Below are 27,364 nucleotides of genomic sequence, written 5' to 3' on the forward strand. Positions count from 1 at the left end.
GTCTGGTGGTGGTGGCCTAAGACTTTTGCACAGTACTGTATGTATATTTTAAAATTTTTTTACTTATTAGAATATAACAAATTTTCCTTATTCACTATAGTTTGCCATTTTCTCAAATTTTGTCAAATAAACCAGGTTTAGTGTTTTCGCTCTATTTTGTGCTATCCTACTATTTCAATGCTTTACTTGAACCATTTGAAGCAAATAATGTATAAATATTTCATCATTGGCCACTATATATATATATATATATATATATATATATATATATATATATATATATATATTTATATATATAACCTAATATATAAAATGTACATATTCTCTTCTGACTATATTGTAGTCAAAATGTCTCTGTGTTTGATGATGCTGTATAGTCCATATTAACACATTTAAATCAATGCAAATAAACAAATAACCAAAAACCCAATTAGAAAACAGATGTGTTAAATGAACAAAGAGTTACACTTTGATCGATTTTACTAACTACTTTGCAACATGTCAACTAGCTCTAAAGAGTGTATTAGTAGAGGTGTATAATTAAGAGGTTAAAGTTAGTAAAATAAGTTAACACATAGTCAGTCTGTTGAGGAAACATCACAACTGTAAAAGCTTTAATGACTGGTACACTCTTAGAAAGGATTTATCTTAAGCTTTTAACACATTATGTGTCATTTTGTGTTAATTTTGTGTTAAAATTGTTTTAAAAACAACACAAAATGTGTTGTTTCAATAATAACACAGAGACATGTGGATTCTGGGACAATGCATTTAGTGTGTTGTCCAAGAATCAACACAACACTCATGTGTTGTTTTTAACACATTCGTTAGTTAACAAGAAGTTGCAAACTAGTAATGTCAAAAGTGGACTTTAGAAAAGAAAATGTTACAACCAAAAATTGGTGATGTCTGGGGTGACGAGAAGTCAAGATAAATCCAAAAGGGTGGTAATGTGCTGACACTTTACCTCGAGAACATTCTGTGCATGTATGAAGGATTACAGATGTAAATGTTTATGGGTTCATGACAGTAATACGATATTAATATCAGGTGAGCGGACATTGTTAGTGGTAGTCGTGTCTTAATACTGTTAACTGATATCTGAATTCATTCATATATATTTGAATATATATATGAATGAATTCTTGTTAAGAAGGCTTCCTTATCTACTAAATATATTTGAATATTTATACTCACAGCCCCTCTTACTATTTACTAAAATGAATCACCTAATATGAACATGTGACAATAATGATATCTTTGCTTTGTTCACTATACAATATGTTGCAGAAATATAATATTGTATGTTTATTTCGCCAAGGTTTCATTATTTTTGGTGTCATGCAGTGTTTACTTGCTACATAACTGATAGCAAGTTTGAAATGCCTGTCGATATCCGAGTTGTTTATGGCAGGAACCATGCTGAGACCCATCTTCACATTCTGTCACTGACTCATATATCACACCATGGCTGAGTTTTGAATGTCTTGAAATGGAACTGTAAATTCAAAGAGAGGTATGATGTGAAGAAATATCTTGACATTTATGTGTACAATATTAAATATAACTGAATATATATAACTCAAGAAAGCTCGTCCAGCAGAGGTTACTACTTCATGACCTTCTGACGAATTAACAGAATAACATTGTATCAATTCTTGTTTAACCCAAGTAAGACCAAGTATGACGAGCAGAAAAACTTTATTTGCATTTTTTCCATATACACATACACTCTGTATGCATGCACTCCAGTATTTATAGTAGGACTCACTACACAGTACTGCATTAACCAATAGAAATATGTCCTTTATATTTTTAATATTGACTGAGTAAGGTCATGTCAAAGATTAACATTAATGTGAAATCAATGACTGAAATCAAACTTTGATGCTCCAAATCTCATCATTAGATTATGAGACTTTAGCCAGGATGTCTTAGACAATGTCACATATTTGCATTCACTAGTACTAGCTTCATATATATTTATGCATGAAATCAAATCGGAAGTATCCAGGTGGCTGAAGATTAATCTGAAATAAAGAGAATAGAAAATGTAAGTTATTAACTCATGAGGGAATCTGTAGGCGTTTTTTAAATAAAGTTATACTACGGATCCATTGAATGCTTGAATCTGATTGGCTGATGAATGTTATGAGGTGTGCAATTATTTTCTGGGAAACGCGTGGCGAACGTAGTTCCAGGCAGCTCTCTTGACCGCATTACAGTTCCATATCACTTCGCCTAGTTAACTGTAATAACAGACTAACAAAAACAACATGACAGACGATTTTCTGAGGAAATAACAGCGCTGTTTAGAAACGCACAGAGGTAGCCTCATTCACACAATCTCTCTGTCTCTCGCTCGCCCTCTCTCTCTCTCGCTCTCTTTCTTTCTTTCTCTTTCTGTGTCTCTGTCGCTCTCTTTCTAATAACTTCATTAATAACTGCATTATATTGTTATCAACGGCTCAAGCCTCCATTGCCAGCTTTAAAATGACATTTAGTAACAAGCAAAAGAGCCGGTGGATAAGACGCGGAACAAATAGTCCTACTCACAATAGAGATTTAAGTACAAAAACCGGACAAATCCCTTTACATATATCATGTGATCGATGTCTTGAGGTGTGGTTACCGTAGTATAAGGGGAATAATTGACTCCAGGCCGTTGAATTATTGAAAATTATTGAAAATGAATTTAAAGGTCGTGGCCGCATCACCACCTCGGGTGTGCATTTTTTTTATAATTCAACGGCCTGGAGTCAATTATTCCTTACATATGAAGGGCTCAGATGCAAAGCCCTCTAAGTGCGTCTGACATGTTTTCTTGTAAATGATAATTTTTTATTATTTCTTAATAAATTCTGCCAAAAAGCGGTATTTCTGAATGACCCAAGGCACGAAATCACACGCTCACATATGAGGTAAAATTAAGGTCCTCTAATAATTTAATATCAACATATATATATATATATATATATTTTTTTTTAAAATCATTATCAAACATTAAAATCAAACATGTGACTGTTGCTTATGTCATTTTCATTGTTTATATGCTTTATGGATTTCAAATTATATATATATATATATATATATATATATATATATATATATAAAAATATATATGTATATATATATGTATATATGTATATATGTATATATATATATATATATATATGTATATATATATATATATATATATATATATATATATATATATATATATATATATATATATTTAAGCAATATCGCTCGAGTAGGAGTGTGATATAGCTCTATATCATCACGGCTGTGATTAGGCCAGAGGCACGAGGCCGTAGGCTATATCACACGACTCCGAGAGCGATATTGCTTTTATACAACAGTTCGACGGCACACGTTTGAAAAACGAAAACTAGAAAACAACAACGGAGTTATTTTAAAAGCCTCTTTGTTTGAGAACTACTTCTTCCGCCACGGATTTGAGGGCGGCCAGAATGACAGGTAAAACTTTCGGCTGCTTTGAAGCTCATAACAACTCAATGGACGGAAAAGCCGTTACTTTATATTACGGTTTCTTGGTCACAAAGTGTAGTTTTAAGATTAGTTCAGTCGAGAATGTATATGTATTACATTTAAATCTGCAGTCGATTAGTAAAGATAGCGCCTGTTTGAACGTTTGCTTAGTGAGATTCGGTACGAATGAGAACCAAAGCATGAGCGGACTTCAGTGTTCACTCGCCCCGCTGACCACCGCCCTCTCTGGGCCAAATCTCTGAAAGAGATACCATGGCTCTCATGTTGGCCTTGTTTGTTTATGATCGTCAAAATGAGATCAAATCAGCATTATTTGGTGTCATGATCAAACTATTAAATGTTTTTTAATTCATATTTAGTGTCTTTTGTGTTGTTATTGTTTTGGCGCGAAGTAAAAGTTAATAAAACTACTTGTATAACGTTACTATTGCTTTCTCATTTATTCTTAACGTGATACGAGCACTCGATTATTATTATTAAACTTTGTTCTTGTCAGTACTATATAAAACGGTTTTTTATAAGTGTCAGAGAGATGTTTTTGCATGCTGCTTATAAATATACCAGTGGCGATATCTCATAACATGTTTTAATAGTCACGTCAGGATAAAGTTAATGATCAATGTCCACATTTAAAAGCTGCGGTGCTTACCTGCAGTTCCACGGTGTTTTCGCGTTCTGATAAGAAATATAGCTCCAGAAAAAAACGAGTGTTTATATTCCTCTTTCCAAGTGTTAATCGTCCACACGATGTGACAAGACATTAATCCCATTAACTTTAACGTAACATCCAATAATAACTTCCGATTGGGGATTCACAGACTGATTTATGAGCTAGTAAACAAATGAGATACACGGAGAGTGATCCAAACAGGGCGTCTGTGTTTTTCCATTCAGAGATGAGCCTGCTTAGGACCTCCATTCACTAGGTGGCGGAATGATACGAAAGGTGAAGCGGTTACAGTGCCGATATTAGCACAATATCGCATAGCTCTTAGCCAATCAGATTCGAGAACCAGAAAGAACTGTTGTATAAATAAATATATATATATATATATATATATATATATATATATATATATATATATATATATATATATATATATATATATATATTCTGAATGAATGATTTGTAAAAAAGTATTTGATATGAAAGCTAGTAAACACATTTATTTTGGTGGTTTTTACATGAAGGCAAGAAAACTCAGACTGTTAGAAATGAAATGAGAGTGCCATGGAAAAGACTGTGAAAGCTCTATAATATTTCTTTTAATGTCTGTGTATGCACAAATTTCTGTGAGCTGCCCACACTGTGCCCCCTCAAAAAAAAATTGGTGCATGGCGCGCCTGCACATCAGCATTTCATATTAAGCTTGCTGAGACACTGGTTTATCAGGAAAAATAAGATAAGATTAATCTCTAAATGTTACATTTTCTGTATGGATAACTCGATACTCATGTGCTGTGTCTCTCGCAGAGGTGAAGTACAAATACTTCGTTACAATACTTAAGTAGATATTTTGGGTATCTATACTTTACTTGAGTAATTATTTTTCAGACGACTTTTTACTTCTACTCCTTACATTTTCACGCAATTATCTGTACTTTCTACTCCTTACATTTTAAAAATCGCCTCGTTACTTCTTTTAATTTCGGCTTGTTTTCTTTTTTTACATTCCGGCTTGTCATCGTTAAAAAAACTATCTTGATAAATTGCATCATCCGGATGAATGCGAATGTGGTTGGATGAGAAGTATAAACATACACCATTCCGACATCCTATTGGTTTGTACGCAATCCCCGCCGTACGCAACCCCCGCCCCCCCAGCTGACTGCAGATGATCAAAAGTTTGTTCGATAGCGCTGCAAAGATAAACTAGAACCGCGAGAGCGATTAGAAAGCATGCGAAGCAGTTGGAGCAGTTTGCTCTCGCGATGCTTTGATATCATCCGCCATCCGTTTGTACAGTAACAGAACGCGGCATTCTGCCTTCAAATGGAAAAGGACGAAATAAAACTCGCGGATCACTTTCAGGTCAGTTCACATTCACAAGCCTGTGTAAATATATAGCTGGCTGCTGACACCAACGCATCTGTGTGATTTAAATAGTATAACAATGTACCAATTTAAATCATGTAACTTCAGTTGTTCAACTTAAATGACATTGTGCTGCGTTGAGTTTTGAAGCATGGCAAAGATATCTATGCTAAAGACATCTGTTGTTTTGTACTAACTGGCCTAAATTTTATTTGCATTAACAAAACCTACTTAGCTAAATGCTTGAGTGTTAAATCAATCAAACACATACCCATACATACCAACTTTTGCTTTTGTTAATAGACATCAGCTGTTTCCTTAAACCTGACTTTTAATTTACTTACAAGAAAGACAGTCTTCAAAATTACTTGGATTTACACTGACATGTAAGATCAGCTTTGTCACATTAGATTAAGCTGAAGTCCATTAGCTACACTGGTACAGATGCAGAAATATAGGCTTTAATATATAATTGCATATGTGTGTAATTGTAGATTGTGTTGCTGTCAAAATACAATTATAAATGATAACAATAGCATATTTCTATCCTCACACATACTATAGTTTGTTGTTTTTTAACTAAAGAGGGCACCACTGTAAAAGTTTGGCCAGCAGCGGCCCTGCTCTGAATTTTGACTTTTTGCACCATTATAATATTTGAATATTTATATATAATGCTCAGTAGTACACATATAAAGTTCTTTAATGCAGTGGTTATGAAACCATTTTTTTTGCGGCCTCCCTTGTGTACAGTGGATTCCTTCACAGCCCCCCCCAAAAAATGTATGACATAAATCATTCTAAAACATAAATTTTGAATTAAACAAAACATGTTAAATTATACAAATGTATTGATTTTGTTTAGTAGCCTTATTTTTCTGAGGTTTAATTACACAGAATTTATAATAAAGTAATGTATTTCATGAAATATTATAAAACTGGGGCCCCTGGCACCATCTCGCGGCCCCCAGTTTGAGAACCACTGCTTTAATGTACTTGTTTGCATTGTACTAAAATGCGTTCATTTTTAATGGGCATATACCGTATGCAGTTGAAACAGATATAGCCTAGTGCAGGGGTAGGCAACATGGAGTTCCGATGTCCTGCAGAGTTTAGCTCCAGGTCTAATCAAAAGCCCCTGAAAAAGTCACCTGAAACTACAGGTAGCCAAGGTTTTGTAAGGGTTGGAGCTAAAATTTGCAGGACATAGGCACTCCAGGACTGACATTGCATACCCCTGGCCCTAGTGCATCCCACATTTTTTAACATTAACATTTTAATATGACACTATAGTTATTATGGCCTTAAGAAACATTTTTTAGAGGAGATAGGGTAGTGCACAATAGGCCCCTGTGGTGTGGCCTAGGCTTTTTTCCGTAATGACATTTTTTTCCTTACATTACTTTTACTTTTATACTTTAAGTAGTTTTGAAACCAGAACTTTTTCACTTTTACTTGAGTAAAAAGCTTGAGTTGATACTTCAACTTCTACAAAAGTCTTTTTAAACTCTAGTATCTATACTTTTACTTGAGTAATGAATATGAGTACTTTTGACACCACTGGTCTCTCGTGTGTATGAAGATTTGTCCGTCGCTAAGTTATTTACATAAATACGTCAGATGGGTTTGACATGGCAGTGTGCGGTGATCTCAATCAATCTTGTGGCTGCATAAAAATGATTGACTGCCCAGAGTTGGCCCACTTGTTGACAAGCCCTGGCACAGGCTATAGATCAAACCGGTCATTCGTATTAAGTGACCGCATTCAAAATGATCATCCGAGTGACTCGTTCATAAAGGACAAATCATGATGTGAATAAATCAGTTTGCTGTGGTATACATATCACATGACTTGATATGTTTACTGCAACTGTCATACTGCACCTTTTACTTTTAATACGGTAGAACATTCTGCCCTTCCAAGCGGGTTGACCGCCACCACTTTGTACTCGCCATCGTCTTCGTGCCCAACCCTAAGGATGTACATGGAGCAGATGCCAGATGCATTTGTGATGTTGTAGTTGTGGTTCGAATCGATGCAAATCCCATTATGATACCATCCGATATTTGGCGTGGGGTAGCCGCGAACAGCGCAGGTCATGAAGCACTGATATCCTTTTGGTGGAGAGTGGAGTTTCAGTGGAACCAGGATAGATGGTGGCCTTTCCAAAGTTATCACGGCTGAGACGTTCGAGGTTACTGAAACTCTATAAAACCATGAATTGAGGAGAAAATAACCAGTGTGCAGAATAGACTAAATTCGTGATAGTCCTGCTACCTACCTCTATTGCTGTTGACGCCCCATGTTGGTGAATCTGAAGGGTTGGAAAGTCCCAGATCATTTTTTGCATAGATTCTGAAGTGATATTCTTGACCTGGTTGAATGTTGGTAGTGTACGTAGCACAGAAAAGGTGGTCGGCTATCGTACGCCAAATCCGAGTGTTGGAGTTGTATTCTGCGACCATGTAGTGCAGTCGGTCGTCTTTCTTCTGGTCTGGAGATGGAGCCCATGAGATAATGACTTTACCATAAACCACCTGCTCCAGCTCCACTGGGCCTGGAGGTTTGGGTTCATCTGTAGACATGTTGTGAAGAAGCAGTGCATTAAAAGGGGAAATGTGATGATGTCCATAAGTGGTCTATACAATTCACTTGACTGTACCTGCTACTCTGACCTCTACGTCAAAGCTGGTTTGCCCACTTGAGTTTTTAGCCACAATGGTGTAAACACCAGAGTCTGAGTACTTGGATGAGGGTATGACCAGTGTGGATGTGCCGTCAGTATTAAAGATCTGGTTCCACGGAGATACAGGTTCACCGTTTTTAAGCCATCTGATCTCTGGTTGTGGGGAGGCCTGAAAGCAGAATAGCAAGATTTTGCATCGAAGATATTTGACTAGATAGATGCGAAGAGTAAGATTAGGCAATATAGCACAGAAAAATAGCAGATGATATTTCTGTGAGCAAATGGAAACTGTTGCTATAAAGGATAGTTTACCAAAATTGAAAATTCGGCCACCATTTACTCAATCTCAAGTTGTTTCACATCTGTATAAATGTATATTTTAAAAGATATTTTAAACAATGTTATAACAAAACTATAGAAGTCAATGGAGCCCCAGATCTGCTGTGTTACAAACATTTTCCAAATGAACTTACTTTGTGTTCTGCAGTACAAAAACATTTTTACAGGTTTGAAACAACTCGAGCTTGATGACAAGATTTTCATTTTTGGGTAAACTATTTAATAAGTCTCAGATATTTCTCCTGAGATGAAGAAGAGATCTCAACAGTAGCCTGATTTTCTTTACAGAATTTCCTTTATAGATGGATGTTGGTAGGTTTACTATATATCGCAGCTGCCGCACTAGCCATTATTTTATTTTGCTTTTATTTTTATAAAAGAAGCAAGCATGTTAAGAATGATCATGTGACTTTTATGCACGTCAAGTAACCTGTAAAAGCAAAAAAAAAAAAAAAAAAAAAATTTGAGCGAAACAAAAACAAATGCGAGTTTTGCATTAGTTTTGCATGCGCACGTGAAACTATCGCGTACGCACGTGAAAGCGAAAGTTTCACATGCACACGTGAAAGTTTCACGTACGCACGCAAAACTAAACCTTAAAAAAAATGCACATGAAGGTTTCGCACGAGCACATGAATGTTTCACACGAAAGTTTCACGTGAGCACGCGAAAGTGTCACGTGAGCACATGAAACTAAACTTTAAAAAAAATCTGCACATGAAGGTTTCGCATGAGCACATGAAAGAGCACGCTAAAGTTTCACGCGCGCACGCTAAAGTTTCACAAGAGAGCACGCGAAAGTTTCACGAGAGCACGCGAAAGTTTCACGTGAGCACATGAAACTAAACTTTAGATTTTTTTTTACTCCAATGTAACCTAAAGGGCTCGGAATAAAAATGTTCTGCGTATATGGGATTTTTTTTTAATTGACATGTTTTCGTATTTTCAATTTGCGAAATTTCAATTTGCGCAATTTGAAGTTTATTGGAAGCACAACTACTGTTAGAAACTAAGCTCAGATTTACTGTCTGTAAGTCTGTAATCAAAAGTCAATGGGTTTCATACGTTTTTCGTATTTGTATGCACATTTGAACTTCTCACAAAAAAAATCACCTAAATCACAACCCATGCGTACATTTCACTCTCAAATTGGTGCATACGCACACTGTAAAGAATTATATCAACAATTTCAACTTGTTTTTATAAGTTATGTCAACTTTAAGTCAAATCTTTAAATAGGTTAAATTGACTTGCATAACCAAGTTTTAACTTCATGCTGCATTTGTTTTACAGTGCAAACATAGTGAAAGAGACCCAAAATTATTGAATATTTCAATATGATCTCATACAGTACATTATTTATTATATGGATCGAAATCCAAATTTTTATTTTACGTGTACAATCTACATTAATTTACATCTCTTTACCCTTAATAACTTTTACCAATTATCTTATTTGTTTTTAATTTCTCCTAAATAAATAAAAAAATTATACTTAAATGGAACACTCAAAACTCCATCAAATATTGTGACCTGTGAAAGAGGAATAAAAATGTCCTATGTATGGGTGTAAAGATGCATACCCTCACCTCGTAATTAATTTTGATTCTGATGGAATTTCCTGACCTAACAACCATGAAGTCTTCAGGATCTTTAAAATATGGCTTCACTGGAAAAGCAGCGAAAATAACAACATATTGAAATAATGAGTCTTGATTATTCACATTTTATAATGCACCTGCAACTTACTGTTAGGGTTTTTAGCACAGGCCATCACAGATGGAGCACTTGGTTCTCCAGCTCCAGACATATTAATAGCCGATAGCCTGAACTCATACTCTGACCCTTCAGACACATCCCTTACTGCATACTTCAGACCTTGAATAGGGTACCTGTGAGATCGCCTTTTAAACAAATAATATGTGGTAATGTCCAAGTTATCTAAATAATTGTCCCATTAATTGTTTTAAAATTCCAGACTCTTTCCCAACATAAAGCTGGAATTAAATGTCTGTAATTAAGTTCAGCTCTTTAAACTTGGCATTAATGTAACCCAGGCTGGTTTTATTGCCCTGACTATCATAAATAACTACATTGTTTGTTTAGCACTTTGCAAAATTTTAGCTTTTAGTTTCTCTTAAATAATCCAGAAACCATCTTGTTTAAGTACCTTGAATAGGTTCATTGACCGGGTTCAAATTCACCCATTGGTTAGTATCTTTCTTGCGTTTCTCCAGCTGGTAGCCCAAAATTTGAGTCCCTCCATCGTTCTCTGGTGGACTCCATGTCAGGTTGATACAGTTTTTGGAAGCACTGACCACCTTGGGAGGAGCTGGTGGGCCAGGGAAGACTGCAAATACATACTTTTAATATTAGTTGAGTTCAATACCCCTCAAAAATAAAAAAGGTGTGTAGTGTAATTTCTTACCTAAAGCACCAGCCATGATTTTCTCGGTCTCCATCGGCTCACTGATGCCCTCAAGATTTTCTGCATAGATGCGATAGATGTATCTCTTGCCACGGGACACATTTCTGTCTCTGAAGGTAAGATGGTTAGCTGAAATATCCCCAATCTTTTCCCATGTATTCTGCCCGACTTGTTGCCGCTCAATGATGTAGTTTGTCACTTCTGAGCCACCATCATCCTTTGGAGGATTCCATTTCAATTCAAGGACCGAAGATGTACTTCCATTCACTTCCAGTGGGCCTTGCGGTGGACCTGGCTTGTCTGTGAGGGCCAGAAATATGTTTTGCTTAAAATATACTGTAATCTAGTTTAAGATTAGTGTTTCTGCGGCTCAACAGGTAGAGCATTGCGTTAGCAGCACACAAGATTGTGGGTTTAATCCCAGGGAACACAGACTTGCAATGCACTGTAAGTCACTTTGGATAAAATAGAAATTAGAGGTCTTTATGAGTCCACTTAAATCCAAAACCCAATTTTCACGTGTGCCTCGGACACGGGCAGGGTATAATATAAGGGGCCTTGGGTAATTTAAATTGAATGTGTTTTTGGCGAACGAAACCAAGAAGGAACTATCTTGCGTGTGTGCATCGAGTCCTTTCCCAACCCCTCCTTTGTTTGCTAAGAGCACTTGTGACATTGTGTGGCTGGCGGTAGGTTAATTTTAGTTGAGCCAGACCTGTCAATCAATTTTAAATTAGCGGCTACCTTGGTTTCATCTTTAGATACCAATAAATGGAACACCGGGCCAAATTGGTTGCGAGAGCACTGGGGTTTCTTTATGTTTGACTGGTGAATGTGGGGATGCAGACTGAACACACGTCAGTGCCGTTTACATTCGGGTCCAGTTGCGAAAAAATGCAACTGGGTCTGGTCAGACTAAGGTCTAATTTTCAGTGTTGGGGGTAACGCATTACAAGTAACGTGCATTACGTAATAATATTACTTTTCTAAAGTAACGAGTAAAGTAACGCATTACTTTATAAATGTACACAGTAATATTTGAGTTACTTTAAAAAAAAGTAATGTAAGTTACTTTTTAGTTTAATTAATTCGATAAAAAATTATTAATTAAAAAATAATGCACTGAATTAAACTGAATGTAGTCACGTTTGAGGAACAGTTTGAGTCAGAAAACAGAGATGGCAGGACGTTTTTGCGATGAAAATATGCAATTTCGGAATGCAGTACTTCTCAGTCATAAAACTGAAAGAGATCAAGCCTCAGCCAAGTAAGAAAAAGTAACGCAAAAGTAACTTTTAATAACGCATGTATTACTTTACATGAAAAGTAACTAACTAACACATTTAGTTACTTTTTTGGGGAGCAACTTAATATTGTAATGCATTACTTTTAAAAGTAACTTTCCCCAACACTGCTAATTTTCTCGGGTTTGTCTCGGGTCATGTCTCTCTTTAAAAAAAAATAAAAATGTGCACATCGGGTTCAAAAAGTAATTCAAGTAATTTTGAGTCAGGTACCTTTCTGGACCCGAGAAGACCTCTAGCAGAAATGCAGAAAGTATATTTCAAGTATAGTATATGCTGGATATCAACAGTTGTATTATAATGCAGATATTAATCACCTAGTACAATAAGACTTGATGCAGCTTCGATCGACCCAAAATGGTTTTTAAGCTGTATTTTGATTTCTCCCGTATCTGATCGTAGACAGTCTTTAATTTGAAGACGACTGAGATTTGATTCCTTCATCACTTTTACTGAACCACCATCATTAAGCTCCAAGCCTTTGTTAAACCATTTGACCTCCAGAGATGCTTGTGGTGGAAATGGCATCTTAAAAGAAGCACTCTGACCTGCTTTCACAATCACAGGGTTGGAAAACGTTTGCAAGGCATCAGGATCGAATTCTGGAAGATCTAGAAAAAACAACATTATGCAAAAAAGGATTTTTAATAATATTAGCAATTACTCTTTTTTTTCTTTAAATGGCATGCATACTTTTGAGATATGAAAAAAGCAATGTAAATACCTCCAACTTTAACCATGGCCTGTGTTCTGCATCCATTCACTTCAAACTCATATAAACCTTCATCTGCATCATTGCAACTTTGGAATATAAGCTTATGTGTACAGCCATCTTTCAGGATTGTCACTCCATCTTTGGAAGTCAGCTGATGAACAGAAATAAAAATGTTGATCTGTTCAAAGCAAACCAGATATACGCATAGCTACGATACGCAAACATACTGTACCTTCACCCCATTTTTATACCACACACCATCAGCATTGTCAGTATTTAGCGTGCACACAAGTTCTGCAGACTTGCCACGGAGGGCGTTTATGTCTGATAACCCATTTCCAAAGTTCACTTTATCATCTGGAAGCAAAACATATTCAAGCATTACGATAATTTGTACCATGGTAAAGTGTTGACTTTTCAGAAACAAACCAATACCATCTCCAGCCGTTCCACTAGATCCAATCACAGCCGATCCCAGTCCTCCTCTTCCATGCTGCCCACTTTCATCATGGTCCGTATCATCACCTATCAATCCATGCTTTCCTCTTGCATCTCCTCCGTGTCCATCTCCCGACCCAGAACCTTTACTTCCATCACCTCTCCCATCAGCCCCCTTGGCTTTCCTACCCACCTCATCTGCATTGTCACTTGAACCACCTCGACCTTTCCCCCTAGCATTAGGATCTTCATTGATATACAGTAGTACAACACACAATATACCATTCGCTTAATTATTATACACAGCACTTGCAAAAGAATATTGTGGTATATATATCCCCAAGAAACAACAAAGAAATAAAACTACCATTGATAGCAAGCGTGGCCCTGGAGGATTTAATCCCAGCAATAGCCGTGTACACGCCTTTGTCTTCTGGTTTACAGTTCTTCACTTCTAATCTGTGGGTGAGGTTGTCCTCAGATACTGTGATGTTATACTTGTCTCCATGTTCAACGGAGACGTCATTGGCGCACCAGGTGATCTGCGGTACAGGTCCGGATAAAACACACTCGAACACTGCATCGTGTCCCTCAACCGCTTTAGCATCCTTTAGCATCCCATTAAATTCAACATCAGGAACTGCAGGGTTAAAATAAAGCAGATGTTTATAAAAAAACTTTGTTTCAAATACATACTGTACACTTTCAGAAATAATTAGGCTTTTCTTCACTGGGATGGTACCTTTTATAAAGGTCCCAATATGTACCACTTGAGTACAGATATGTACCTTTGAGGTACTAGTATGTACCCCTAAGGTACCAGCATGTACCCAAAGCCCTTTTCACACAGAGATTACGGAAAATACATGGAAGTTGCGTCCGGGATTTTTGGTTCATTCACAGTACTAATGATTTTACGGAATCTGTGCATGCATTCACACACATACCATAAATAGATCCCGTGAAGACACGTGACATATTTAAAGGTATCTGAGAAACTACGCGTATGCATTTTTGTTTATGACGAGATCATAAGGAGTGTGTGATGCGATGTTCTGTCATGCTGGTGAAAGATCTCAGCTTCAGCGCTGATAATGACGAGCTCCCTGATCTGTGCATCAGTTCAGTTTGACGACATTTCTTGTCATGAGTTGATCTGGGTTTAAATCCCTGAGTCAAAGAGCTGAACTATAACTTCTTGTTGCAATGACACTCGAGTCCATGGCGCACCCCTTACGACATTGTTTCTGCCTCTTGTTGACACATGATGTGTTCCGTAAATGGTACTAGATCCATTTTAAGAGGTTTGAAGGGTTTAAGAGGTACCAATATTGGCCTATTAGGTACAGAAGTGAACTCTTTGAAAATGTACCACCCCAGTGACAACTTTTGTACCTTCATGTACCTTTAATTCTGAGAGTTTAGTAAGAAAAGTATCAATTTTTTATGCAAACGCTGTATTACTTGTAAAGTTTGTTGAGAAAATGTTCACATCCTCAACATCAACTTGGTATAATCCACTGTCGTTCAGAGTAGGATTGTTGATGCTAAACAAGTACTTATCATCAGATTTCTTCATATTGTGTTTACAGGAATCATCAGTTCCATCTCCAAAGTCAAGCATATCTCCATTCTAAAAACAGGGAAACATTTAAGATTAAATGTACCTGTTATTAAACCAAATCCTTTATATAATGCAACTTATAAGTTGAATAGTAAAAATGTACAGCGGGGAAAATAAGTATTTGACACATACAATGATCACAAAGATCTAAGCCGTTTCTCAATACCAAGTACGCCAAACTCGGACTTGTGTCCTTCGTAGTTCGAACTTGCAAGTTCAGACTCGGAAGAACGAACTCCTTACGCGAAATGCATTATGAGAAACTTCGCTGTCCACACAAGTCTCCTCTGATGCATCCTCGATAAAATGGGCGGATCAAGAACACATCCGGGGATTTTATGTGAACTTGGGCTTGATGCGAACTTTGAATTGGAACAGTACTTGGGCCGCGACTGATGACGTTTCACAAGTCCACAAGAACGCAAGTACAGACAAGAACGCATATTGAGAAACGGTTCTAGAGAGAGTTCTTTGCTTTTACCAATCATGAAGTATTTCCTGTGTGCCTCCTGGGTAATGACAAGCCTTTATAGGCCATCAATTAGCACTAAAGCAGCTGATATCAATTAGTACTGATAGGGGGCAGGGTTTCTCTATCAGTACTAGGGCTGTCACTTTTCGTTCGAAAATTGATTGCACAATCGATCGGACCAACCAAAAAAAGTTTCGAAAACGAAAATAGGCAATCGATTTTAACCAAATATGTACACTATTAATTTTAAAAGAATTAAACAGTTAAAATAAAGATGTAACAAAACTCACAAACAAGCAGAAAAAGAAAATAAAGAATTCCGAAAGTGCAGTAGGTGTGCGAAAGCTAGACAGAAAATACCCAGCAATTTTACGCACCTATAGTTTCACGCTTTCAATCGCTGCATCTAGTGTTTTGCAAAGAAAATGGAGGACAACGTCAATAAACCTGTGCAACACGAGACAGCGTCGAAATTGTGACCTTACAGGAGATGATGAGTTATGACACAGATCCACCCTTGCGAGCTTACAAGGACCCGCTATTGACATGGAAGATTGGCAGTACGAAATACGCAGCTGGCAACGAAGTACCCGAGTTTCTCTGGGACATCAGTGCGGTCGGAGTGCGTCTTCTCAACAGATGGACATATAGTGAATGAAAAGCGCTCTGCTCTTGACCCCTAAAATGTTGATCGACTTGTTTTCCAGACCAATAATTTGTAATGGCCCTAGTCTTTTTGCGCATTTCATTATGCCTGCCTAGTGCCGCCTAAGTGTCGGTTACGTTTAATAAAAAAATACACAGCATGTTCTCAACTTCAAGTAAGTCTATTTAAAGTTTCATTTTTGAACAGTTGTTTGAAATGGATCGAATCATTATTTAAAATAATTTTTGAATTGCCTAAATCATAAAAGCAGCCGGTTGAACCTGCAGTAATGTTTTTCATTTATGGCAGCAGTCCACTCTGCATATTTTTTTAGAGAATGTTGCACTACTGTTGCTGTTTTTTATTCTGCACGAAACTTAATGACAATGAATAAGAAATATTGCTGACGTGTGCGTTTCAGGCGCTCTCTTTACATTTGTCTGTTATTTGGCGTTAAATGGAAACGTCTTTTTTAGACATGGAAAATCGATTTTACAATCGATTCAATGAACACTTATATATTAAAAATCGAAAATGATTTTTTCACAAAAGTGACAGCCCTAATCAGTACTAACAGATTTCAGGTGATCTCCTTTTCTTTCTATGCCATTTTGCACCTTGTTCTGTTCATGTGTTCAATACTTATTCCCTGTGTCATTTCACTTTATTTATTATGACTCAACTTGTATACTTAAATGTTCTGATTTCTTTGTATGAATTCAATATTTGGCTTGATGGCTGCATCTGAAATTTTGTGTCAATTGCCCACTTAGAAATCCCCTTACTGATAAAAATGCTGATATGATGTAAAAACATTCTGTGAAAATATAACCTTGATATCTTTCAATAATATTAATGTGTTGTGTTGTATTGTAAATGTACTTGCTGAACTTACTTTGTAGACATACAGTTTGCTGTTTGGGTCGGTAAGCTTCATTTCAAACTCAAATTCAGCCCTGCCACTCGTTTTCACTTCCATTTGTTTCATGTTGTCAACTTTCTCAACCACCTGACACAGAAGAAGAAAATCTTACATCTTATACATAACTGGATGTTTTTTAAAAGCAGTAAAGTATTTGTAAATTCTTTATAAAAATTGAGCAAACTAAACCTTATATTAAAAAAGCAATAATGCATAAATGGAAAAGTGTAAAATGCTCTGTCTGTAATTTTAAGAGATACCTTAGCTTGTTCGTCCTCTCTCTCCTTTTTCTTCAGGTTAAGCTGTTTTAGCATCCAGCGATAATCAGTGACTCCAAACTGCCGACATATTCGCTCATAATTTGACTTTTTGGCACTTAGCATCACCTCCCAGAATTTTGGATCAATCTCTCCCTCTTTCTTCGGTTTCTCTTTCCTCTTTTTGACAATTCTAGACAAAACACACCTCAGTTCATCACTTACTATATATTTTTGAGGAAAGAAACTCTGCAAGCATAATTTATTACTTTTCTATAAATATTAAAGCAGTATTTAAATACTTAAGTTAAAACAGTTACGTTGTTTTCTTAAGCATTTTTCTGAAGTCCTCAGGATCATTTGTTTGGCTTTCTTAAGAGAAAAAAAAACATAATTATGTTATTATTATTTTTATGAAATCAAAATAAACCACAATATCAGAAATCATATAGCAAATACTACAGTATGTGGACATTGGCTTCAAATCAACACCTTTAGCTAATTCATTAATATCATATAATGATACATTTTTTTGTAAAAGTCCTTGTAAAGTCTTTTCATAGAGTTGTTTCTAGTACATTATAAATGTTAGATGCTTTGCTGAAACACGTTCCAAGGACTAAGGTAGCGGGCACATCGAAGCTTTTAAGCTGGCAGCCGGCATATGTTTTTTAATTGCTTCCAATGGAAGTGTGGTGTTTTCCAAAAAAAACTTACATTTTTACATTGTATTTCGAAAAAATTGCTTAACAATACATACCGGCTTGTGGTTTTTTTAATCCAGCTAAAAGAAAAAGCAAGGAATTAGCACACTAAGACTGCATTGATGTGAGTATGCATTATTCCACAGATCCTAGATCTCTACTTTTAAAAACATTTGGATGTGGCAATATTTAACAAGCTTTGTCAGATAAATATGTATTGCCTACCTGACGTGACACTCAATGTAGCCGTGCACACGGCTTTCCCAAACTCATTTGTAGCAAAACATTTGTATGTGTCCGCTTGGTCTGCTTTCACATTAGGTATCTGTTGTGGTTTGCAATGCGACAAATTAAAGGTGACTGTGGAGGGATCTGTCATCATAATATGTTGTCATTTCTTCAGAATTTAAATTCAGAACTTGTATACTTTGTATTATACCTCCAGAATATGCTCTCTAGATCTTTGATCAAATCTTGTCTTATATAATTCTGGATCGGATGTGTCACCCTTGATGCGAGCCCAAGTTACAGTCGGCGCTGGATCTCCACACACCACTGCTCTAAAAATGGCCACTTTACCTGCAGAAGAGGAAAAAACTTTACCATGTTTACTGTTAATTCATGGGTTTATAAACATCAACATCTGTTATCTACAGCAGTGGTTCTCAAACTGGGGGTCGGGGCCCCCAGGGGGACCGCGAGATGGTGCCAGGGGGGCCCCAGTTTTATGACATTTTATAAAATAATTTTAATTTATATAATTAATTTATCATGAATTCTGTGCAATAAAAATAAGACTAATAACCAACAGCCCTACTTCGTATCATTTAATATGTTTTGTTTAATCAAAAGTTGAGTTTTAAAACAGTTTCTTGTCATAAATTTTCTTTGGGGGGCGCAAAGGAATGCGCCATACAAAAGGGGGGCCGCACGCTGAAAAAGTTTGAGAACCACTGATCTACAGCTTCCTCATGATAAATATAAATACACTGTAAAAATTAACTGTAATTTACAAATAATTTCAGCTTTTTAATTATTATTTTAATTATTTAATTATAATTTCAAGTTGATTAAACTTAAAAAAAAATTAAGTGCAAATGGTCACTAGCTGTCACTGGGGCATTACCTTTTCAAAAAGTATGCATTTGCACCTAAATACTTCATATTAGTACACATTGATACCAAATGTATACATATCTGTACCTAAATGGTACATATTATGACCTTTTTTTGACAGTATATGAAATTGATTTGACTTTTGATTTATTTAACTAGTATAAAATACCTTCTTGAACTGACAATGCCATTGGTTTCCTGTTGAAATCAGGTGTATTTTTTCCACGCGGCAGTTCCTTCACATATTGGGTGATCATAACACCAGGCATTTTAGATCTTTTCTTGATCTCCACTTAAAAGAAAAAAAATATATATATACACAGTATTTTTGATTGAATACTGAATTTATTTTGTGTATAACAGCCCACTTATATGGCCATAGTATAACAATCATCAAAAAACATTTTTTTTTTACAAAAGATTTGTTCGATTTGGTCACATGAGGGTGCTGTTCCCTTGAAAGTTGCAACCAAGAAATAAAGAGATGTAGAGTAAGTGTAAGGTAATAACGGTTTAAACACCTTGTGTAGTGTGTGAAGGTGCTTTGCTGGTGTAACTGTAAGAGGATATTATTTATGCATGTAAACTGAGAGTGGTGTCTTGGACACTTAAAGGGTTAAATCTGCTTTATAATTATAACTAAATGGATTCAAGGCCTGATTTACTTGCATTTTAGCTATGTAAACAAACACAGTATGGGGCTATCCACTTGTCTGTAAATGTATTTGACTTCGAGCATAGATTTAAATGTAAATGTGACTCAGTCTGTGAAAACCCAATTTTTTTGTAATTAAATGTTTTTTTTACATAAACCCATCCTAAATAATGTAAAGAACATTGTGCTTCTAATCACATTATTAGATTATGAGATTTTAAACTGGATTTCACAGACAGGGTCACGTTTGACATTGCATGTTAGTCATTGCAAGCGACAGTATATGTTTTGATGCAAACACAGCTCACCCTGCTCAGTAGGAATCACTGGAACTCGAGGCATCTTGAGGATTTTTTACCTTTCTTCCAGTAGTCAAGAAGATGTCTGTGAAAAACAAAGTTTAGTAAACAATACAGACAAACTTATTTTTGATATAAGGTGTCATTTATCCAGACTTGATCTCACAGAAAGTCGTGTTATAGACACGCAAAATTTGATTAATTTATTTGTGTCCATGGCACAAAACTCAGCCCTTTTCATGTCACTCACAAATTTCTATAAATAGTTTTTCATGTCCGTTGCACGACTTTCTGTTTCGTGTAATTTTATGTATTGTTTTCTCATAGATTTTTCCCACTTTCTTGCCATTGTCGCTTGGGGTTGGGGTTAAAATCACTTTCTGTTACACTTTTAGTCATCCTTACCCAAACCCCAACTCTAACCCCAACTCCAGGCAAGAATAGTTTTAAAAGCGGATGAAAAACATGTAGAAACTAATACATAAAAGTACATCCTAATCCAAACCCCAAATCTAACCACAACCCCAAGCGACAATGATTTAAAAATAGGGGGGAAATGAGAAAACAATATATAAAATGACACAAAAAAGAAAGTCGTGCCAGGGACACGAAAAACTATTTGAAGAGTTTCGTTGCAAAACGAGATAAATCCATTTTTTAACATTTTTGTCAAAACATGTTTATTATTATGTTATCATGTTATTATTTTGTTTTATGGTGCTACTTAGCTGTATTTTTTAAGTTATGAAGGTTTAAATCAAAACAAACCAACTGCAGTTGAATTGATATTAATTGGAATGCACAACCAAAAAACAAGATTTCTGAACAATTAAAAAAACGGTGGTTATCTCGTTTTGCAACGAAACTCTTCATTTATAGAAACTATTTAATATGAAAAAGACATTTGTGCTGGAGGCATGAAAAAAGCTCAATTTTGTGCCATGGACACAAATAAATTAATAAATTTTTGTGACTATGAGATCATATTGCATTTATATTTACAATAAGGTTGTATTTGTTAACATTAGTAAATGCATTCATTAACATTGCTGCATTACTAATTTTTGTTAATGCCAATACATTTGTTAATGTTAGTTTCATGGATTAAATAAAGGATAATGTATAGGCAGCCGGTTGTCAGAGGCGTCATGCCCATTCAAACTGTTTTTTTTTTAGCCAAATTGATTTTGCATGCAACCTCAAAATCAAAGAAGCGTCCATTAATCTGTTACTTGTCTTTAAATCTGTTTAATATGCAAAATATAATTAATTCTGTGCTGCATTCTTGTCACTTTTCAGAGATTTTGATAGTGTTTTAATCGTGTTACATTACTTTATTCTGGCGGCAGCTAGGCGCTGCAGTCAGACTCAGCGCAGTCGCAGACGTCATCAGCATCTGAGCGTGCTCACAAGCTCTTTGCTGTTGCTGCTGCATTTTGCTATCTGAGGAATTAAAACGTGTACGAAACGCTCACAACATTTCCAAAATGTATGGTTTAAAATGTGACAGTCTCGACGTTATATTAGTAGAGATTTCTAGATTCATCTTGGTACTGTACAACGCCAAAGTTCGCCAGAGTTCACGGGGGCGCGGAATCACACATGCTCACATATGAGGGAAAATTTGATGCAAAAATCCGTTCCTCTAATAATTTTATCTAAACATATTTTTTTAATCATTATGAACATTAAACTCAATCACGTGGCTATAGCTTATGTCATTTTCGTTGTTTATATACTTTATAGATTTAAAATTACATTAATTTCATAGGATAATGCAGTTGTTGTGCATTATCATGACACAATTAAACAAGTCATTAAACAAAACGTAAATAAACAAAACATGCCTTTCAGATGTAAATATGATGCCAATATGTAATTATTCCAATTGAATAGTATTTGATAAGTTAGTCCACACTTTTATTTTGGAGGTTTTTGCATGAAGGCTGTGGCGCTCAGATTGTTAGAAATGTAAGTGTCATGGAAAAGACTGAAAGCTCTATAATATTTCGTTTGATGTCTGTGTATGCACAAATTTCTGTGAGCTGTGCACACTGTGCCCCCTTAAAAAAATTGGTGCATGACGCCCCTGCCGGTTGTTATTGCAGAAATAAGCCAGTGTGATGAGGACACGAAGCAAAGGCTTTTATTTTGTGATAAAAACAGGCTGCCTGCATTATTATTCAGTCGGAATCAAGCATTTTAGAGTGCATTGTAATAACTAATATTAACAGTTACATCTTAAAATTTTAAAAAAGTATAACACTCTCAGAAAAAAGGTATAAGAAGGTACAAAAGTTGTCATTGGGTTGGTAACTTTTCAAAAAGTACACTGTTTTACCTAAAAGGTACATATTGGTACATCAAATGTACATATTGGTACTTTAGAGGTACATCCTAGTACTTGAAAGGTACAATTCTGTTCCAAAATGATACATATTAGGACCTTTTTAAAAGGTACCATCCCAGTGACAGAATTTGTACCATTATTTGAGAGTGTAGTATTGTCTGAAATTACCATGAACTTATAAATGCATTAACAAATACAACCTTACTGTAAAGTGTTACAATTAAACAATGCATCAACTAATAGACTAAATACAACAATCATAATATTTGGTGTTGGAATAATGAATTACATATAGCACATTACGTATCGGAGCAGATCAACAGCCAGGATTTCTTGCCAATGTAAAGAGCACCGTATGAATGGCAGTATCTCTAAATGTCTGATGTCTCTCGAGTATTAAGGGTAAGTGTTACATTTACAGAGATCGTGCTGTAACTGATTATTATCGATAAAGCACTTGATGTGCCCTTCATCATTCAGTGCGATATAACTGCCTACATTTCTCGAATAATCTTGACTTTCAATCAGGTTAGACGAGATCTCAAATCACAAAGAGCGGGTGCAAAATATTCACCTCTCCTGAAGTGTAATTAAAGGTGTTCCTAAACTCATCTGTCTCGCTCTTAATGAACTCTGTTAATGGGAAAAGACACGTGTGATTGTGACCTTCAAAAAGTTAGCCAATAAAGATATATTAAGAATTGGATTTGATACATATCACCCATGGAGTAACACTAGACTGGCAGTAAAAGTCTTAATGACATTCTTAGATTCGCAGGCTCCTCAGTAATGCTTTTACAAGGCCAAAGGGGAAAGAAACTGTTATCCAACGTTTGACAGATCGCAGACGAACAAAACAACATTATGTGATTGCCATGGCAACTCTTCTATTTAGATTGCTTGTGAGCCTGAATACTTGTAATAATCCGTCAGCCGTATACATCAATACCGGAAAGATCTGACACGTTCGTTCTTATGCTTAGTAAATGTGTTTTGCTGAAAAATATTTGAAACAACCTTCATCGGCTCGAGCGATGGCCCTCCAGTAAAAGCCTGCTATGATGCGTCTCTCATTCCTCCTTTAAGATTGCTCTTTTTTTCCTGGACATTTGTCAATTGATCTTGAGAGATTCAAAGTCAATCCATACAAAAGTCTTTTCAAAATCTTCTCTTGATCTGTCTTGCTCTTTTACTCTTTCACCACATTTTAGCTATACAAAAGGTTAAGGCCAGCTTACATTAGGACACTACAAGTAAGGGATAATGTAGAGGCAGCCGGTAGTTATTGGGAAATAAGCCCCGACAGTGTGATCAGGATCCGACGCGAAGCGGAGGGTCTTGTATCACATTGAAGGGGCTTTTTTTGTCCAGGATTTTTGTCAAGTTCAGTCTCAGTAAGCTCTCTGTGTCTTGTCGTTGTTCGTTCTTCTATCCACTGTTTAAATGTTTTGTTTTTTCCGTACATGTTAAAATTAATGTCAAAATGTTCCATTCTAAATTGTGGTTGTCCAGTGTTTGTCACAAGATGGCGCCAAACAGTAATCTTTGTTGGCGCGGAGGGATTTTAAACTTACGTGTAGTCCGGCTATGCGTTATTACTTGGAGCGGTTATTATTTGAAAAGAACGAACCTGCAAATGTCTCAATTGACCAATCAGAATCAAGCATTCCAGAGAGCCGTGTAATAAAATAATATATAACCCTGTCTGTGAAATACAGGTCTCATAATCAAGCCTGATCTCACGAGAATTTGTAGATATTTTACTTATTGGCTAATACGTATGAATTCATACAAAGTTAATCTTGAAAAAAAAATACGATTATCATTAGGGATGCACCGATATGATATTTTTTTGGGGGGGGGGTGCGATACAAACACAGATTTAAACGGACAACTATTGGCCGATACCGATATTAACCTCCTAATACCTGGGATTTGGTTGATCTTTTTTCAGATTTCTTCCAGCTATTTTGTGGTTAGGAACAACCAATAAATATAATAACCAAATATTTTTCTAAGAACATGAAGCAGTGTATTTGTCCATGTTTGTGTACAACAAGATCCAATTACACAGAATTAAGTATTATGGTGCAAACATAAAAAAGTAGGTCTTAGAGGTTAAAGGGATAGTTCACCCAAAAATGAATATAATGTCATAAATGACTCACCCTCATGTCGTTCCAAACTCGTAAGATCTCCGTTCATCTTTGAAACACAGAGATGTTTTATATTTAGTCCGAGAGCTTGTTGACCCTTCATTGAAAATCTATGCACAGTATACTGTCCATGTCCAGAAAGGTAATAAAAACATCATCAAAGTAGTCCATGTGACATCAGTGGGTCAGTTAGAATGTGTTGAAGCATTGAAAATACATTTTGGTACAAAAATTACAAAAATTACGACTTTATTCAGCATTGATGATGTTTTATTACCTTTCTGGACATGGACAGTAAACCGTACGTAGATTTTCAATGAAGGGTCAACAAGCTCTCGGACTAAATATAAAACATAAACTGTGTTCAAAAGATGAATGGAGATCTTACGAGTTTGGAACGACATGAGGGTGAGTCATTAATGACATTATTTTCATTTTTGGGTGAACTATCCCTTTAATCACTTCTATGCAATACTATACAGTTGGCCTATTAGCTAGTTTATTTCTGCATCAAATTATATTTACTGAACATGGATTGGATCTATTTAACATTCAACTGACCAACACATTAAGAGAGGCACAAAGTAAGATAAAATTTTGGCCATTTTTGGTCTTTTTCTGAGATTTTGAAAAAAGTCCAGACCGCAAACATGGCTCACATGAATGAATAATCTCTCACGTGATTAACTACGGAATTTACCCCCTTCCATCGCACATCTGACAAATAATAATTTGTACAGATTTTATTTTGTTTTGGGAGGTATTTAATTATTTTGATAATTATTATTTTTTAAATGCTGGATTATGCAACAGACATGCAATTTATTGCCTTCACGCAGTTCATTAATAAATAATCGGTATCGGCCCTTGTCGTGCTATTGCCGATATGCCAATGGCTTCAAATTCATCAAAATCGTCCGATACATCGGTGCATCACTTATTATCATAAAGAAACAATAATGAAACCCCACCCTTAACCCCAACATCACAGGGGTCAAGGCAAAGAATGTGGTCGTATACTTACAAATTGCCACGAGATAGTGTTGCATAATCTTACCATGAGATTAGGATCAACAAAGTTTGATTTCAATCAATGATTTCAAAGTTATATTTTTACAAAATGTTCTTTACATTATATAGGATGAGTTTATGTAGAAGTCAATTACAAAGGCTTTCAGGCAGGGTCACATTTTATTATTCATTATGTTGATTTGGTCTTGTTTCTTTAGTAAAAATATCTAAACATCTTTAAAACATGGCAAAATTGCTTGTTTTAAAAGAGAATGTTATCTTAAGTTGTTTATCTTTCTCACCTCATTGAGAAGAAGGTTTGTCTTAATGATAAATCGCACGAGATGTTCTTTAGATTTATGCTGAAAACAAGAAAAACAAATTGCCGGTGGGCTAAGAACAATAACCTTAATTTGTAATCTCCGAAAGCATGTTTTGCTAAATGTTGTTTCAAAGATGTTTTTACTTAATAAACAAGACAAAAATACTTATTTATCTAAAAAACATCAATTTATTGCTGCTATTAGTAGGGCAGTGAGGTCAAGCTTGTTCTTTTCTCTCTTTTATGCTTCCTGAAGCTCTCCACTGTACTTTTAAATAATGTTAAAAATGCCAAAAACAACACATTCATTCATAACATATTTTAGTGATGAGTGAAATATATTACAACCAATAAATGCTCCTAAATAGCACAGCGGTATTGCACTAGTGTGTCGTGGGTTCAAACCCAAGGAACACACATATTAATAAAAAATATATTGTGAAGCACTAGTGACCCTGGACCACAAAACCAGTCATAAGGGTCAATATTTTGAAATTGAGATTTATAGATAATCTGAAAGCTGAACAAATAAACTTTCATATCAGTAGTGATGTATGGTTTGTTAGGATAGGACAATATTTGGTTGTGATACAAATATTGGAATCTGAGGGTGCAAAAAATCAAAATATTGAGAAATCACCTTTAAAGTTGTCTAAATTAAGTCCTTACCAACACATATTACAAATAATAAATTCATTTTTTATTTATTTACAGTAGGAAATGATTTTTGGCATAAAAGAAAAATTGATAATTTTGACCCATACACATATACCTGTGCGACTTATGACTGGTTTTGTGGTCCAGGGTCACATATTAGTTAGTAGGTGTGTCATAGCACATTCGTGTATTTGCCTTTTCTACCCTTACTTCTTGACTTTTCAGTTTTAAGTGTTAATATTGTGTGCTCAATATCAAGCCTCGTCCAATGAAAATCATTATTTATTTATGTTCAAATTTGTATTCTGCTTTTCAAAGGAAATAGAGAAACTCACCTTTAAATCGAACCACACCTTCGGATTCGGTCTCAATCCTGCTTGTTCTCTGAAGAACATTGGTGGACTGAATGCAGTCGAATCAATCGGCTGTCACATTATAGCTTTTATTTGGGTAGCTCGAGGGAGGGAGTCAAGCCCATAAAACACATATTCATATTTCATATTCATAATTTTATTAATTGTAAGTCATTACAAATACTGTAGGATGAAATCGATTCTGGACTGAAATAATTTTGATAATAATTCCTATTTATCTGTTAAGTTGATGCTGTCATGTATAGAGTTATGAATATAGTGTAAAAACGGATCATTACATGTGATGATGTTGATGTGATTTATTTAACATATATTATTCATTTTTATAATTATATTTAAT

General features: G+C 35.6%; 1 protein-coding gene across 1 annotated transcript; it reads right to left on the bottom strand.

Moving 5' to 3' along the window:
• Window positions 1-1,691: 1,691 nt before the first annotated feature.
• Window positions 1,692-27,058, bottom strand: LOC129449895 (immunoglobulin-like and fibronectin type III domain-containing protein 1). The gene is made up of 23 exons (XM_073870961.1): window positions 26,986-27,058; window positions 20,164-20,239; window positions 19,370-19,492; window positions 18,524-18,663; window positions 18,310-18,409; window positions 18,141-18,164; window positions 17,701-17,752; window positions 17,384-17,573; window positions 17,097-17,210; window positions 14,924-15,092; window positions 13,762-14,099; window positions 13,457-13,718; window positions 13,254-13,378; window positions 13,031-13,172; window positions 12,624-12,917; window positions 11,003-11,302; window positions 10,745-10,924; window positions 10,324-10,452; window positions 10,164-10,243; window positions 8,212-8,404; window positions 7,831-8,124; window positions 7,433-7,753; window positions 1,692-2,030 (listed from the first exon to the last, which is right to left on the bottom strand). The coding sequence occupies exons 2-23, from the start codon at window positions 20,195-20,197 to the stop codon at window positions 2,026-2,028; spliced, it is 3,609 nt and encodes a 1,202-aa protein (XP_073727062.1). The 5' UTR covers window positions 20,198-20,239; window positions 26,986-27,058; the 3' UTR covers window positions 1,692-2,025.
• Between the last annotated feature and the right edge of the window lie 306 nt (window positions 27,059-27,364).

Source organism: Misgurnus anguillicaudatus, chromosome 8 (genome assembly GCF_027580225.2).
Source record: "Misgurnus anguillicaudatus chromosome 8, ASM2758022v2, whole genome shotgun sequence".
Taxonomy (NCBI): Eukaryota; Metazoa; Chordata; class Actinopteri; order Cypriniformes; family Cobitidae; genus Misgurnus; species Misgurnus anguillicaudatus.

Excerpts from the sequence above, each read along its gene's own strand:
- LOC129449895 (XM_073870961.1), bottom strand. The coding sequence starts at position 20,197 with ATGCCTCGAGTTCCAGTGATTCCTACTGAGCAGG. Across the intron at positions 18,664-19,369 it reads GGCATTGTCAGTTCAAGAAG|GTAAAGTGGCCATTTTTAGA; the intron begins GTATTTTATACT and ends CCTCTTCTGCAG. Across the intron at positions 17,753-18,140 it reads ATTAAAAAAACCACAAGCCG|AAAGCCAAACAAATGATCCT; the intron begins GTATGTATTGTT and ends TTTTCTCTTAAG.